General features: G+C 44.8%; 1 protein-coding gene across 1 annotated transcript; it reads right to left on the reverse strand.

Moving 5' to 3' along the window:
* Positions 1-575: 575 nt before the first annotated feature.
* PARD6B (par-6 family cell polarity regulator beta) lies at positions 576-12,893 on the reverse strand. The gene is made up of 3 exons (XM_062505154.1): positions 12,828-12,893; positions 8,005-8,227; positions 576-1,405 (listed from the first exon to the last, which is right to left on the reverse strand). Exons 1-3 carry the CDS (start codon positions 12,891-12,893, stop codon positions 576-578), a joined length of 1,119 nt encoding a protein of 372 aa, XP_062361138.1.
* Positions 12,894-13,387: the final 494 nt, after the last annotated feature.

Here is a 13,387-nt window from a genome sequence, read left to right on the forward strand (position 1 = left end):
CCCTCCAAAGCCCCAGTGCAGGTGCTGCCCACAGAGCCCTGCTGGCCCTGTGGCAGCCACCCCCAGCTCTTCCCAGCCCAGCTCTGGCTCTCTGCCAGCAGAGCAGCAGCCAGGACACAAGGGAGGGGGCTGGAGCAGCTCCATCACAGAGAGCAGCGCTTCAGAGAACACCAGGTGAAACCACAGTCCATGAGACGGTCAGCCTCGCACGTAAGGAAGTTTACTTCTATAGAACCAGTAGTATACGGCATTAAAAAAATAATAAAAATCAAGTACCTTTAAAAGAAAGCTCACAGCCATCTCCTAGCTATCCTTCATTCTGCTTTTAAATTTTCCTCATTCAATTTCAACTATTTATCAATTATCATCCAGCTTTGTGAATTATTTACATTGAAGTGCAGAATTAATGAAGTTAGTCAACTTACATAATTTTGAATTTCTTGTATTTACTTCTTTCCCTCCTTTTAGTCTAACTGCAGTGCTTGGTAGATGGAGAGGTATAAAACGTGTTACGTATTAAGCCCAATTAAAACACGTATGGCATCCTTACTTATCCGAAGTACAGCAATGTCATTTCATAGTGTTATTATGGTTCCATCTTCTTCTAAGGACTTGCGCCCCGGCTCCGGTACTTCATGCTCCACGCTAATGCTGCCTGCTGAGTGATTCAAGTTCATCTCACTGGAAGGAAGGAATCCATTTTGTGTGGACCCGTGGAGGAGTTCAATTTGAGATAAGGATTCTATGCTTTCGCTGGTGGGTGCAGCTTTTGGGATCTGCTGTGGCTCACCACTGTCTTCAATAATAATGTCCTCCTCATCGCTCTCCTCCTCTCCTTGCAGCAGATTGCCCAGAATGTTGGGGGTGCTGCTGGGAAGGCTGGACTCGGTGGACTGGCCGGAGCTGCCCGAAGTCCGACTGTTCCTCACCACGTTGTTCCTCTGGTTGGCGGGTCTGACCGTGATGATCAGGTTGCGGCTGTTTGCGATCATCATGTCCGTAACCTGATCCAGGCTTTTCCCTGACACCTCTATCCCGTTCACCTCCAGCACCTCGTCGTTGACGGCCAGCAGGCCCGTGCTCTGAGCCAGCCCCCCGGGGACCAGCCTGGAGATGAAAATGCCCGGCACCTTCTCCAGGCCGTGCGGGGTGACCCTGACGCTGGAGCCGTCGCGGATGTAGAAGCCCAGGGGTTTGTCGGTGCCGTACTTGTAGAGCCGCACCCTGCGGTGCGTCTCGGGCAGAATATCCACGTCTATGATGGACGACACGGGCCTGAAGTCCTGGGGCATGCTGATCACAATGTGGGGCTTCTTCTTGTGGTTATCTGGACGTAGCACGTTGGATAAGACGTTCTTCTTCCTGCTCATGGTGTCTGTCCCAAAGGCACTGTAGTCTGCATCTTCTGTAAGACAGAGCACACGGGGATCAGAGCAGGCACAGGTCACGCTGCTGCCAGGCCGGCTCAGCAGAGCACAGGCAAACTGCCCACCCAGAGCTGATAGCCTCACTATCACAGAAACCTCTCTCTCTACTCATGAAACAAAAGCTTTATCAACGTTTGGAATACTTTTGGTTTTCTTCTACCGAAGGAAAGAGCGTGCACAAAAGAAATTAAAGCGAGTTAGTAGCGTCGGACACAAAGAGCTACAGCTGCCTGAGAAAGGGTAGAATGGAAAGAGTGAGTACATTCCTAGAAACATTTTAATTTTATTCAGAGTAATTCCACTTGCTAGTTTTCTCTCCTCAGGTTTCAGATCATTGGAAAATAAAGAATGAAAAAGGGAAAGCAGCCAGTGTGCCTATTATTGCCTAGTTACTGGGAGCCAGCCAAGTGACCTGGATTCAAACTCCAGAAAGCTTATTCCATTCTGCACTCTTCCCTGCCCCCACGCCATGTAGGTAAAATGGCTGTGGAGCAGAAACAAAGAGACCTTGCACACAAATACTTCAAGCAAAACTGTTCATGCAAGCAATGCTGTAACTGCCACAACTTGATACAGGAATAGGCAAATGGCTTACAGCTTAAAAGAAACCCAAAAGAAAACACATTAGTCCTACAGCTACTTGTAAGGGATGAGAAAACATGTTCTGTGAAGTAATACTGATTTCTGAAATGCTTATTTACCAAAGGTTCCAGTTTTCTAATATGCAATAACTCACCAAAAAGAATGAACCTAAAAGCATTCAGATGTGATCTTCCTCAGATTTACACTTGTACTCATTGCACACATGTCTGTTCTACAGGGGAAAACCCCAATAACCACACAGACCTGGACTGCACTAACCCCAGCACCCAGAGAAGTTGGGATTTGTTTGTATTATCCCATTCAGAGGCCATTGGTACAGGCAAGAAAGTGGAAGAATGGCTATACATTTCAATCTGTGCGCTGGGCTGACTGTGGCAATGCTGCCCTGGTGGCATTTCAGGACAGCTGCCAGCTGCTGAGGAAATCAATGAGTGCACTTGTTCCTGAGGCTGACAGATACAGACATGAACCCCTCAGATTTGGACTTCTCAGATGCTTTAAGTAAAATAGAAAAGGAAAGTATTCCTGGAGCAACAGGCTAGCACTGCTGCAGCATGTAACACCAACTCCTCCTTCCCCAGCCTCCGGGGCTGGGAAAACAAGAACACTCCTCTGGCTGCTCTGGGAAGGCAGCCTTGGACCTGCTACTCTAAAAGATAAAGGGCAAGGGGAAAAGAAACAAATTTAAATTAGCCCACAAAAAAAACCTCAAAGGGATTTATTGTCAACTCCTGGCTTGTGAGTACACAATAGTTCATCAACATGTTTTAGAAAAATGTGTCCTGATGATGGCCTCATTTACATTTCTTTTTTATTTCATTTGTTTAAAAAAAATAATTACCCCATAAGGAAGGCAAAGCTCTTGCTTAGCTGTTTGCTAAACACAGAGCATCTTTTGCACTGATGTTTACAGCTAAAGTTGTCAACAATTTAATTCACACAACCAAGAGTTATTTCTGAAGTTACCTGATTGACACAGCCCTGCTATAGCCTGAAGTCTGTTGCAATCTCAGTTACATTGTAATTGAAGGTTTAATTAATATAACATTAGATCTTAACATCAAGCACAAAGGCTTTAAAAATAGATACGTGAAGAACAGATTTTAGGCTAAGTGTTAGGATAGTCGTGTTGAAGAGCTGGTGCATTAAAAAACAATTCAACCTTCCCAGCCAAAGCATTTAACAGGTGAACTGTGTCTGAAGTCAAACACCTACAAAAATGCAACTGCAGCCTTTTCTCTTAGAAGGCCCTTTGGGATGTCTGAATAAGATCAGCTGGTTAAACCCTGCACTCCACTGCTGACAAACTAACATGCTGACTTTTCACACATGAAGCCATTCTTTTCATGCTTCCTAAAAGTTAAGGATTAAAGAAAAAAAGTGAGAGAAGTTTTGCCCTTATCTCTCCTGACATCCCATCCAACCAGTTTCCAGTGAGACATCTGGTGTTTCATCAAAAGGATTTTTGCAATTCAATGAGGTTCAATAACATCTCTTTTTTTATTTCGAACCACAATTGTTTACAAAACAACCTGGAAAGGACAGATGTGAAATCAGATCCTGGACAGTCTTGTTTTAAATACAAGGTAACACTTGCACTCATTCCTGCTCAAGTGCAAGGTGCTGCTGACAGCTCCAGGACACAGGTCCCCACGGGCTGCTGCCAGGCAGGCACTCTGCTCCTGCTGCTTCAGAAAAAGACACGAGAGAACAGGACTGCAAAGCTTTGTCAGGACTGATTTTCTCACGAGTTCTCTCCCACGTGCACTGCAACATGAAAAGGAATTCAACTGGTGAGGTGTTCTCCCTGAATTCAAAGTGCACAAATTCAGAGAATCAGACAGACTCTGTGGTATTTTACATTCTGTCATATCAAACATGTAAAGCATTCAGTGATCCCTATGAGGCTTCTAGGAAGCTTCTTCACCTTCATGGCAGGCCACACACCCTGCAGGAAGTCTGGCATGAAGTGGATATACAAACACCAATTTATTACATCCAAGTAGATCTATAATTTCCTGTAAATGATCAAAGACAGTTTGTGCTCCTTACTCAAGTTAGATTTAAAAGCGTTCCCAACTTCCTTCACAGAAACCACCTCCCAGCCTGCCTTCCACAACTATCAGCTGCTAACTTCTGTCCAAATCAATTTTTCCAGTTAGCAGAGAAACATGAAAATCAGCTCCAACAGGACTGGCTTTGAAAGGAATACTATGGAAATGTCTGTATGTGAAATAACACATTCAAAAGGGCTTCTTAAACAAAAACTAAGTGCAGAAAAACACTTACTGGAAAAGAGAAGAACTTTAAAAGTCTTTCAAAAGACAAATATACAATCAGGAATCTTAAATTGAGTAGGTGCTTTTCTTTCTAGTAACTTTAAGTTATAGAATACATGGCTGAAATAAAAGCATCCCAAAACTGCAAGCCAGACGTCAAAACTTTTAAGAAATTCTGACACACAGAAGGGTAAAGTTTTTTTCATTATAACTGCTCTTAGTAGTTTAAGAACTCAGAACTAGCACAAACCTTAAGATGGACAGTTAAGGTTAGAGAACTGGTGAGGAAAAAAACAGTGAAAGGTCGACAAGCTCATCTCCCCAAATCTCAGCAGAACAGCACACTCTGGGTAACCTCTCTTCCACTTCTGAACAAGTTTTCTAAAGCAAAACTCTCAAGTACAAAGGCATCTTTGTTCTGGCACCTCGCTAATCAGTTTAAAGCCACGGCAAAAAATATTTTGGCCTAAAGCCAAAGGACAAGGTGTTAACTGCAGACAGTGTGAAGGAGAACTCCACGCTGTGCAGGAAGGATTTCTCCCCCCAGCAGCTTCAAGCTCAAGGTGGCACCAATCTGTACAGACCTATTACTTGAAATTGAAAACAAAAGCTCACAAATGCCAAATCTGGTTGCAATTTAATGTTATGGAAGACAGATTTAAAAAATATTTTCCTGAACCATTTGCAAATCAATGCAGAGCTACCCCTTGAGAATTAAATTTTCATAGCCCCCAAGGTAGTTAATGTACTTCAACAGAGATGCAACTTAGCATTTTTTAAATACGACCAAAAAAAGCTCCTCTTATTTAGTCACAAAATACAACAAAATATGGTTTTAGGAAACCAACCTGTGTTTTTAGGAAGAGGCCTCAGAATAGCTAGGCTAGTCCACAAAGAGCTGTTTTTAAAAGCCAACTGCTCCTACTCATTACCAAAGCAAAGCTTCTCAGTGACAAAGTCTCTCTCAAGAGGCACAAGTAGATTAATCAAAAAACCCACTTCTCACTAAATACAGCCACATCCATGCAGAACTTGCAGGAGTTGGATATTGTAATTCAGAACCTTGCAAGGGACTGCTAGGGATATTAGAATGAAATGTATCTTCTGTTATCTCTACTGTTCTCATATTTACAATGCAAAGCTCCCCACATCAAGCTGCCCTGCAGCCTGTGCAGACTGCTCCCCTCCATTTTCTCTTCAGAAAGGTTTTTCTCACAGACAGAGTGACTCCCATACATCTGGATTTAATCACAACACATCAGTTTAACCTTTAAATACCAGATGTCAACAATACCTGTTAATCTGTTAAACTGCAGAATGAAATTCCAGCGAGGAATGTTTTCTGCAAGCTGACAGCCAACCCTGACTTGTGCCAACATCAAGGCCCAGTTTAGATTTAGCGCTGGAGCAGCTTATAAAGTATTTTAAAGGAATTTGGTGAAATACAATTAGAGGAGTCTAAGGTGACTAATGTGATTTCATTACAGGATCTCTAGGTTTTTTAACCACACCAACCAAGCCACATAAATGTTCAGGACTAAGAGAATTTTCAGAAATGAGGAGTCAAAATTAGAGAGAAAAGAGTTGTTACTCTGACATAACATCTCCCAAATTCTGGAGTCTCATTATCACCACCATTACTTATTAATAAAAGCAAAACCACCTTGCAGCTCCCATTTCAACCCCTCAAGGTGTTCCCTGGATGCAGTACACTAAGAAGTTAACATTATTTACATTAGATTTCACTGCAGCCTGCTCCTACCTCAAGTTAGCTTTGCACAAATTACATGTACTTGCTAGATAGTTAAGACAGCATGATAAAAATGTAATGTATTATAAGGCATCAAAACATTTTCTCTCTTCCCCACAGTGGCTTTTTGTCAAAGATCTTCAATTCCCAACTACTGCTGCTGGAAATACAAAAGAAGTCAAAGTTCCATTACAAAACCCACAAAAACTTTTCAGCTGATTTAAGAGAATGCATGAAAGCCACAAGCAGTCTTGCAGGTGGAAAAGTAACTGGTGTCACTTATTATAGTTCCAAACCAGCCCAGATGAAAGCAGTCCCATCAACAGCAGGTATTTGCTCAGACATTTCCATTCCAGAGCCAGCAAGGTTGCAGCAATCTATGAATTAAGCACACTTAAACAAATCACACTTCACAAAACATGAACCATCCCTAACTCCACAGCAATCCAGCCTCGGTTACAGGCAAATCATCACAAATAAAACAGAGAATAAAGTTATTTCTGTATTTTCCATCAAACAAACATCTACTCTACAGTATGGCAAAGATGCCAGTGAAGACAAAGCCTGAATATCATCAACAGATGTGATCAGTGTGATCACAACTAATTCCCAACGAAGTGCAGTGGGGACTGTGCTGCCAGCCTGGGCTCTTTATTCCCTCCAGCTCCACAGGCAGGAGGCTCCTGTGTCCAAGGGAAGGCCCTGACACCTGGTACTTCCTACACAGCTTTTCTCACTCATCAATTCTTGCTCTGATAACTAAAATGGATTAATCTTCTACTTTTGTGCATTACATCAACTCCTGGCACCAGAGTAGTAACAAATAATCCACCGGGATCAAGTCAAGGTAAATGACGGCAGGAAACTAAAAAAGCATTACAAATGTAACACTAGAACAGGCAACATCAGACTGTCACACCAGGAACCATCTAAAAACATACGGTGTTAAAATATAAACTCAATAATCCCAGTCTGACAAAGTGGCTTATCCCTTCCTGTCATATGGCTACTGTAGGGGATTAGATGGAATCACAGGCCTTGTCTCCCTCCAGGTTCTGCTAAAGCAAATGGTTCATGCCTCTGGCATTCCAGTACTGAGAACACCATCTAAACTACCAACACAAACAAAACAAACACTTGCCAGCACTCTGCCCCTGCCAAGCAGCCACACTGGTTATGAACATTGCGTTTGTGTCAGGCTCTTGTGGAGTTGCTCACTCTTTGGAGTGGGAATTGATAAAAGGTTCTGATGCCCAAGCATTTTCTAAGGAAAAGATGCCTGTCTTAGCAACAACCAGGAACAACACCACAAGAACAAACTTCTAACTGGATTTTTTTTTCCCCTTCCTGAACAAAAGCAGACAGTAGGAACACACAACCAGAACAGACACACTTTTAAAACAAAGCAAGCAGTCCTCACTCCTGAGGTTTGCTAACTGAAATAAGCTTGTCAACTGAAAACTTCAAAATGTTTTATTATGAAAAGTGTAATAAGAGTAGCATATTACAAAGTTAGTTCTGAATTTATACTTTATATTGCATTTAATAGTTCATGTAATAACATTTTTAATATTACTTTCCATCCTGTAATGGTTTCTCTTCTTGTCTGATCAAGATAGGAATTTTAAGTGAGAAGTATTCAACACACAGAGGAGAAAACCTTAGAGGTTAAAAGTTTATTTTCATTTGCTTATATAAAACCAGGAAGAAGCATTTGCTAGAGATTTAACTTGACTTTAACTCAACCAAATATAAGCAAAAAATCACAAAGCATAAACAAGTTGCCTGAGGAAGCCCTTGCAGGAGAGACAAGTTGTGAATACCTTTCATGACCCATAATTATTATGGAATTTGACATGATGAAATAGGACTGAAGGGTTTTTTCCTCCATACACCACAATGTAAGTGGACAAACAGACGGTTCACATTCTTCAAGTGCTCTTACCTTTTCTCTGAATGAAAATCCTGAGTAGAGGATTAGCTGTAGAAACTGCTTTGTGATAATTGTCATCGTTATTGATAGGCAGCAGGTCTCCATGAATGTCTGTGTATCCCACCAGAACATCAACGTTTGGGATCTTGTGCACGTGCTGCAATAATCCATAGAACTCCTCAAACTTGCCAGGTTTGGATCTCTCCAGAGAAAATCGTCGAAATTCTGCCCCAAACTACAACAAAATGTATTTTATATCATTAATATGGAAGCAGCAGAATTATTTTATGATCAAGCAGAAAAGGTACGGAATTAAAAGCGCGCTAAAACTACAACGAACAATTTTCATTGTTCATGGTATCAAACAGTCAGTTAAAAGTTGGTTTTCCTCCCCCAGAGTTCTAACCAGTTTTGTACCTGGTAAAGGTGTACCTTTGAGCATGCCAAGGCTGTTTGATTGTTCCATTTAACGGGAGCTCATCAGCACTAAGGCGACAACCCAGTGCAGGGATTCCTGCAGATTCTCTCTCACAGGCTCATGAAGCAACCACTGGGCAAGGGACAGAAGTGAGAGGCAGCACTGCTGTGGCAGCTCAAAGCAGCACTCACTGTGATTAACATCCTGTGGTATGTGACTACCTGGAATTTGGTTCCAAGAACTACCAGTGCCCTTGAGAAGAGCATCTAGAGATTATTACACAACTGTGGCTCACCCACGCAAGGCTGAGCAGTCTTCACACCCCCAGCTGTTTGGGCAGGAAGTGAAAATGCCACTTGGATGTGAAGACCACAAAGAATTGCTGCTGCTTTTCAGGGCAGCCCAGCTCTGGGGAGCTGATCTCAGTCCACTCTGCTCCCACCTGAAGAGAGGTAACAGAGACAACCAGCCACCACCTCCAAGAGCATCCACAAGACTCGCTTGCATGAACAAGGCTCAAATCTTGATTGCAACAGTATTTTAAATCAGGGCTCTATCCAGGGTATAGAACCTGGATATTCTGAATCTGACAAGGTTCAGAAGACAAGGGAAACAAACAAAAAAAAAAAAAATCAGTCACTGACACTACTTTCAGGGGTAGGATTTCCTTGTAGTCAACATAATCGTTTGACAAAAAACCCAGCTCACAAATCTACCTCAAGCTCAGTCTCCTAAATCATCTCTAAAGCAAACACTTATTAAAACATGTTGCTTATTAAGGCAATTATACAGTAGGAGCAGGCAGGAGACTCAATTGAGTGCCAAGAAGAGAATGAGCATTTGATGTAGACTAGACAAATTGTGATTTTTACCACACGTAGCTAGTAAAACGTTGGTGTTCTGCCTAAAAAGGGCATGACCCAAAGCAAACAGAGTATTGGATAAAAATTACTCCAAATCCTCCATATCAGGCACATAGACAACATACCAGAGATGTCAAAAGGAATTCAGAGATAGCAGCAGCCAGGTTACAAAAACCAGAAGAGACTGCACATGAGTCAAAACGATAATAAGCTAATAACTCAAAAAACCTCAGTTGGCTGCTTTATTTTGTGTGTGAATTCTACTGCTGGCCTACAGTGAAAATAAAGACTTGAAATAATTTCTTTAGCAAGTTCAGAGCAGAAGGACACGTGGAACAAACTGCTCTGAGTGCAAGCTGGAGCCTCAGTATCACACAGTTTGGTGTATGTTACAGCAGAAGGTGTGGAGGTGCACTCTACCTCACACCTGATTGCAATCTCCTGCAGAATAAAAGCCTCGGAGCTCCCACAAACAAAGGACTGAAAATCAGGAGACAAGGGCCCCGTTGTTAGCACGTTAACACCATGTTAACTCAAAAGAAGTTTCAACACCCCACCTTCCCCCAAAAGCTCAAAAAAAAGGAATTATCTGGGAACATTCCTGCTCTAGAACACCTGCAATTACCCTAACATTAACTAATAAGGCAGGGATGATTCATACCTGCTTACAAACAAAAGCCCAGCCCACAGGAGGAACTCCCATCACGTCACAGGCAGCACAGCTCAATCATGACATCAGTGCAGGACTTCATCCTGTCTCAGATCCCTCCCCACCATGCACGGCAGCAATCGAAATTGTTTGGCTTTCAACGATTACATCGCTTAAACATAATTCAGCAATAAAAGTTTAAAAAGCCAACAACCTCATCCTCAGGTTGGAATAAATGTTGAATCTTAGCACAGCAAGCAAAGGGTCAGATTTTCCCCCATGTTATTTCACACATATTCGGTGCAAATACCACTCGTACTTCCTAACACAGTTTGCTCGGTACTATTAGAAAGCAGGTAAAAGACAAGTCCAACTGTGCAATTCCATTATTTGAATCCCTGAAATGTCTGCATTTTCTAGCAGATGCTGCTCTCCATCCCCATGAAACAGGCCAGCACTTGATGTTCCAGAGGAGATGAGACACTGGAGGAGTAACTTTAGCAGAGAAGGCTCCTTGCCACCTGAGCTCTTTCCAAGCCCGTGCTGTTCCCCTGAAAGTCCCCTGGGAGAAGGCAGGGGAGCCATGGCAGCACACCAGGAAGGCACAGGGGATGCTCACTTCATACTCATTTATGGGTCATGTTCTTAAATCCTCTGAACCACAGCATAGAGCTGCTCTATGCAAGTCTCCATCACTGACAGAACATGAGCTGCGCTGACCTTGTGTGCTTACCAGTTATTAAGATTTTACTTAAGAAAAAAACATTAATCCAAGTCATGATAAAAGGGGAAAACATGAATTTTAATATATAGACAACTAGAGGCTTATTTTAGGGCTTCCATACCATCACTAGGAACTCTAGTCTGGGGTCTCAAGTTTTATTTTCCATGACAAGAAAATGGGCTGACTCGAATTCAAGTACTATGGGGAATCATCAGGGCAAGCTCAGAGCAGTTACCCAAACTGAATAAACTAAACTAACAAAAGGATTGTGCTCATATAACTGCAACCACAGTTGGGCTGTGCTGGCCCAGCCTTGTCAGCTGAGGCACAATTATTGATTTGGAATATCTAAATAAAGAGCTGTACATCACTGAGCAGCCTTCAAAGCCCAGGCCACACCACAAGAATGGCTCCCTCCTCATCCCACACAGGCCTTTCTTCTTTCTCTTCAGAACTGCTCATTTTCATAGAAGGAAGATGACTCCTCTGTGATATTAAACTGAGGTGCTGGTAAATAATGCATTAGCAACAAGTAGTTCTAGGAATGCCTTGAATCCTGCTGTGTAATACACACTTGAGGGACAATCCCTACTCATCAGGGCTACAGTGCTTCGTAAAAACACCAGAACTCACCACATGGCTGATTCCCCAGAATATTTTAAATCAAGGAAAACACACAGCAGGGAAACATTAAACCTAAAGTTTTGGGCTAAGGAAACAAGTGATTTGGGTTCGTAAACACATTATACTGATTATTTTCAACCTTATAAGAGCTTAAATAAAAGACTTCCACCATCACTGTACTAACGTAACTGGCATTTGAAATAACAGCTACCAAATATTCCTGTGCTTGCTGTTTTAGGCCACATGAAAAATGAACACTTTAAAGAAATTATCCTCATTCAACCTGTAGAGACCAACCACACACTTCCCAGAAGTTCCAGCACTATGAGGCATTATCATTAAACGTCCACAGAGCTCAGGTCCTGACTGCTCCTCGTGCACTGCTGCTGTAACAATTCACTAGCAGCAAAGGAGGGGACAGAACACAACCTGCTCCCCACTCTAAAAAACAACCCAAGAGATCCACGTGCCCACCAATGGGAAACACGTTCCCATGTGGATGCACTTACAATCTGCCTAGGTAGTGAAAAAGGGGTTTTAACTCAGCATTTCTTTAACTAACAGTGACACTCCATCTCGTATCGTACATTCAACAATAACTGGAAATTTTTACAGATATAAAGCAGAACAAAAAAAAAAAAATCTGATTTCTCTCAGAAGACCAAAGCAAAGCTTTGTCAGAAGAACTTTGCCTAACCAGCAAATAAAAACTAAAATTAGAAGAGATGTGGATAGACGCATGGGAGAATTTACAGAGCTGGGCAAAGCTGCGAGCACCTGACACCAGTGATCTCAGTGTGTACAGGAACAGGAAGGTACACACTCCCGAAACACTGCCAGGGTAAAAGTCTCTCGGGGCTCTAACATAACGCAAACTCCACTTTCGGATAAGCTAGCCAGGGCTCACTTCTACCTCTACTGTAAGCCTATGATGTACCCCAAAAAAGCTACAGAAAGACATAATCGTTAAGGAAAAAAAAAAAAAAAAAGGTAACTACAGAAACTGTGACTAACAAACGCACTCATTGCAATTCGGACAAAGATCGGGTTTTGATGCTTGTGTATTATCACAGAACTGTCAGGGCTGGAAGGGACCTCTGAAGATCCATGTAGTCCACTCCTCAAGTATGTCTCTAAACACCTCCTTTAGCTCAGCAATCCCACATTTCCCCCGTAACACAAATTTCTCTGTACGCCTTTTAATATACCCAGAAACTCACGGGGAAACCCCACTTACCTGTTTTTATTTCAACCACTTCAAAACCACTTGTGTTTTCTCCCCGCACCCAGCAAGCGACCCCAGCAGGTTCGGCGGGCAGAGGGACGGGGCAGGCTGGGCACAGGTGCGGCGGGAGCGCCGGGGCCCGCCCGAGCCCGGGGAGCGCTCAGGCCCCGGCGGGGCCGTGCCCGGGGCCCCTCGGCCAGGTGAGTCAGCAGCCGTCCCCGTCCCGTCCCCGTCCCGTCCCCGCAGCGACACCGCAGCCCGGCGGCCCCGCAGGGCCGGCCCGGTCCTTCCCCCCGCGCCCGCGGCCCTCAGGCGGCGGCGGCAGCTCCCACCTTGCTCTTCACCTCCATGGTGCCCAGGCCGCGGCTGCCCGCGGCCCCGCGCTGAGCCCGGTTCATGCCGAGCCGCGTCCGCCGCTCTCGCTCCTCGGTCCGCCGGAACGCTGCGGGACGGGCAGCGGCGCGGCCCAGCCAAGAGCCCCCGGCAGCCGCGGCCGCTCCGCCGCCGCCTCCTCCGCCCTCAGCGCGGCCGGGTCGGGGCGGGGCCGCGCGGCTCCGGCACCTGCCGGGGACCGGGGCGGGGCCGCGCCTGCGCCGCCTCCGCGGGGCCGCGCACGGGCGGGGCGCGCACCTGCGGCCGCGGCGCAAGATGGAGGCGGCGGAGCGGGAGCGGGAGCGGTGCGGGGCGCTGTGCTCCTGTCTCCCTGTCCCTGTTCCCGTCCCCGTCCCCGCAGCAGGTGCGGGCTGTGCCTCGCCGCCCTTGTCCCGCAGCGGCCGGGGCTGTGCGCGCACGGGGCTGGAGCGGGGCTCGGCTCCCGCTGAGCTCTCCCCTCAGGCACCTCGCGCTCCGGGGAGCCGCCATCCCGCACCGCGCGTCCTCCCGCCGCCTCAGT

This window comes from Cinclus cinclus, chromosome 18 (assembly GCF_963662255.1).
Source record: "Cinclus cinclus chromosome 18, bCinCin1.1, whole genome shotgun sequence".
Taxonomy (NCBI): Eukaryota; Metazoa; Chordata; class Aves; order Passeriformes; family Cinclidae; genus Cinclus; species Cinclus cinclus.

What these genes read in the sequence shown, in the direction of transcription:
- PARD6B (XM_062505154.1), bottom strand. Translation starts at nt 12,893, where the DNA reads ATGAACCGGGCTCAGCGCGGGGCCGCGGGCAGCCGCGGCCTGGGCACC. An exon ending in CCATGGAGGTGAAGAGCAAG is followed by an intron (nt 8,228 to 12,827) that starts GTGGGAGCTGCC and finishes ATTTTGTTGTAG; the next exon opens with TTTGGGGCAGAATTTCGACG. An exon ending in GATTTTCATTCAGAGAAAAG is followed by an intron (nt 1,406 to 8,004) that starts GTAAGAGCACTT and finishes TCTGTCTTACAG; the next exon opens with AAGATGCAGACTACAGTGCC.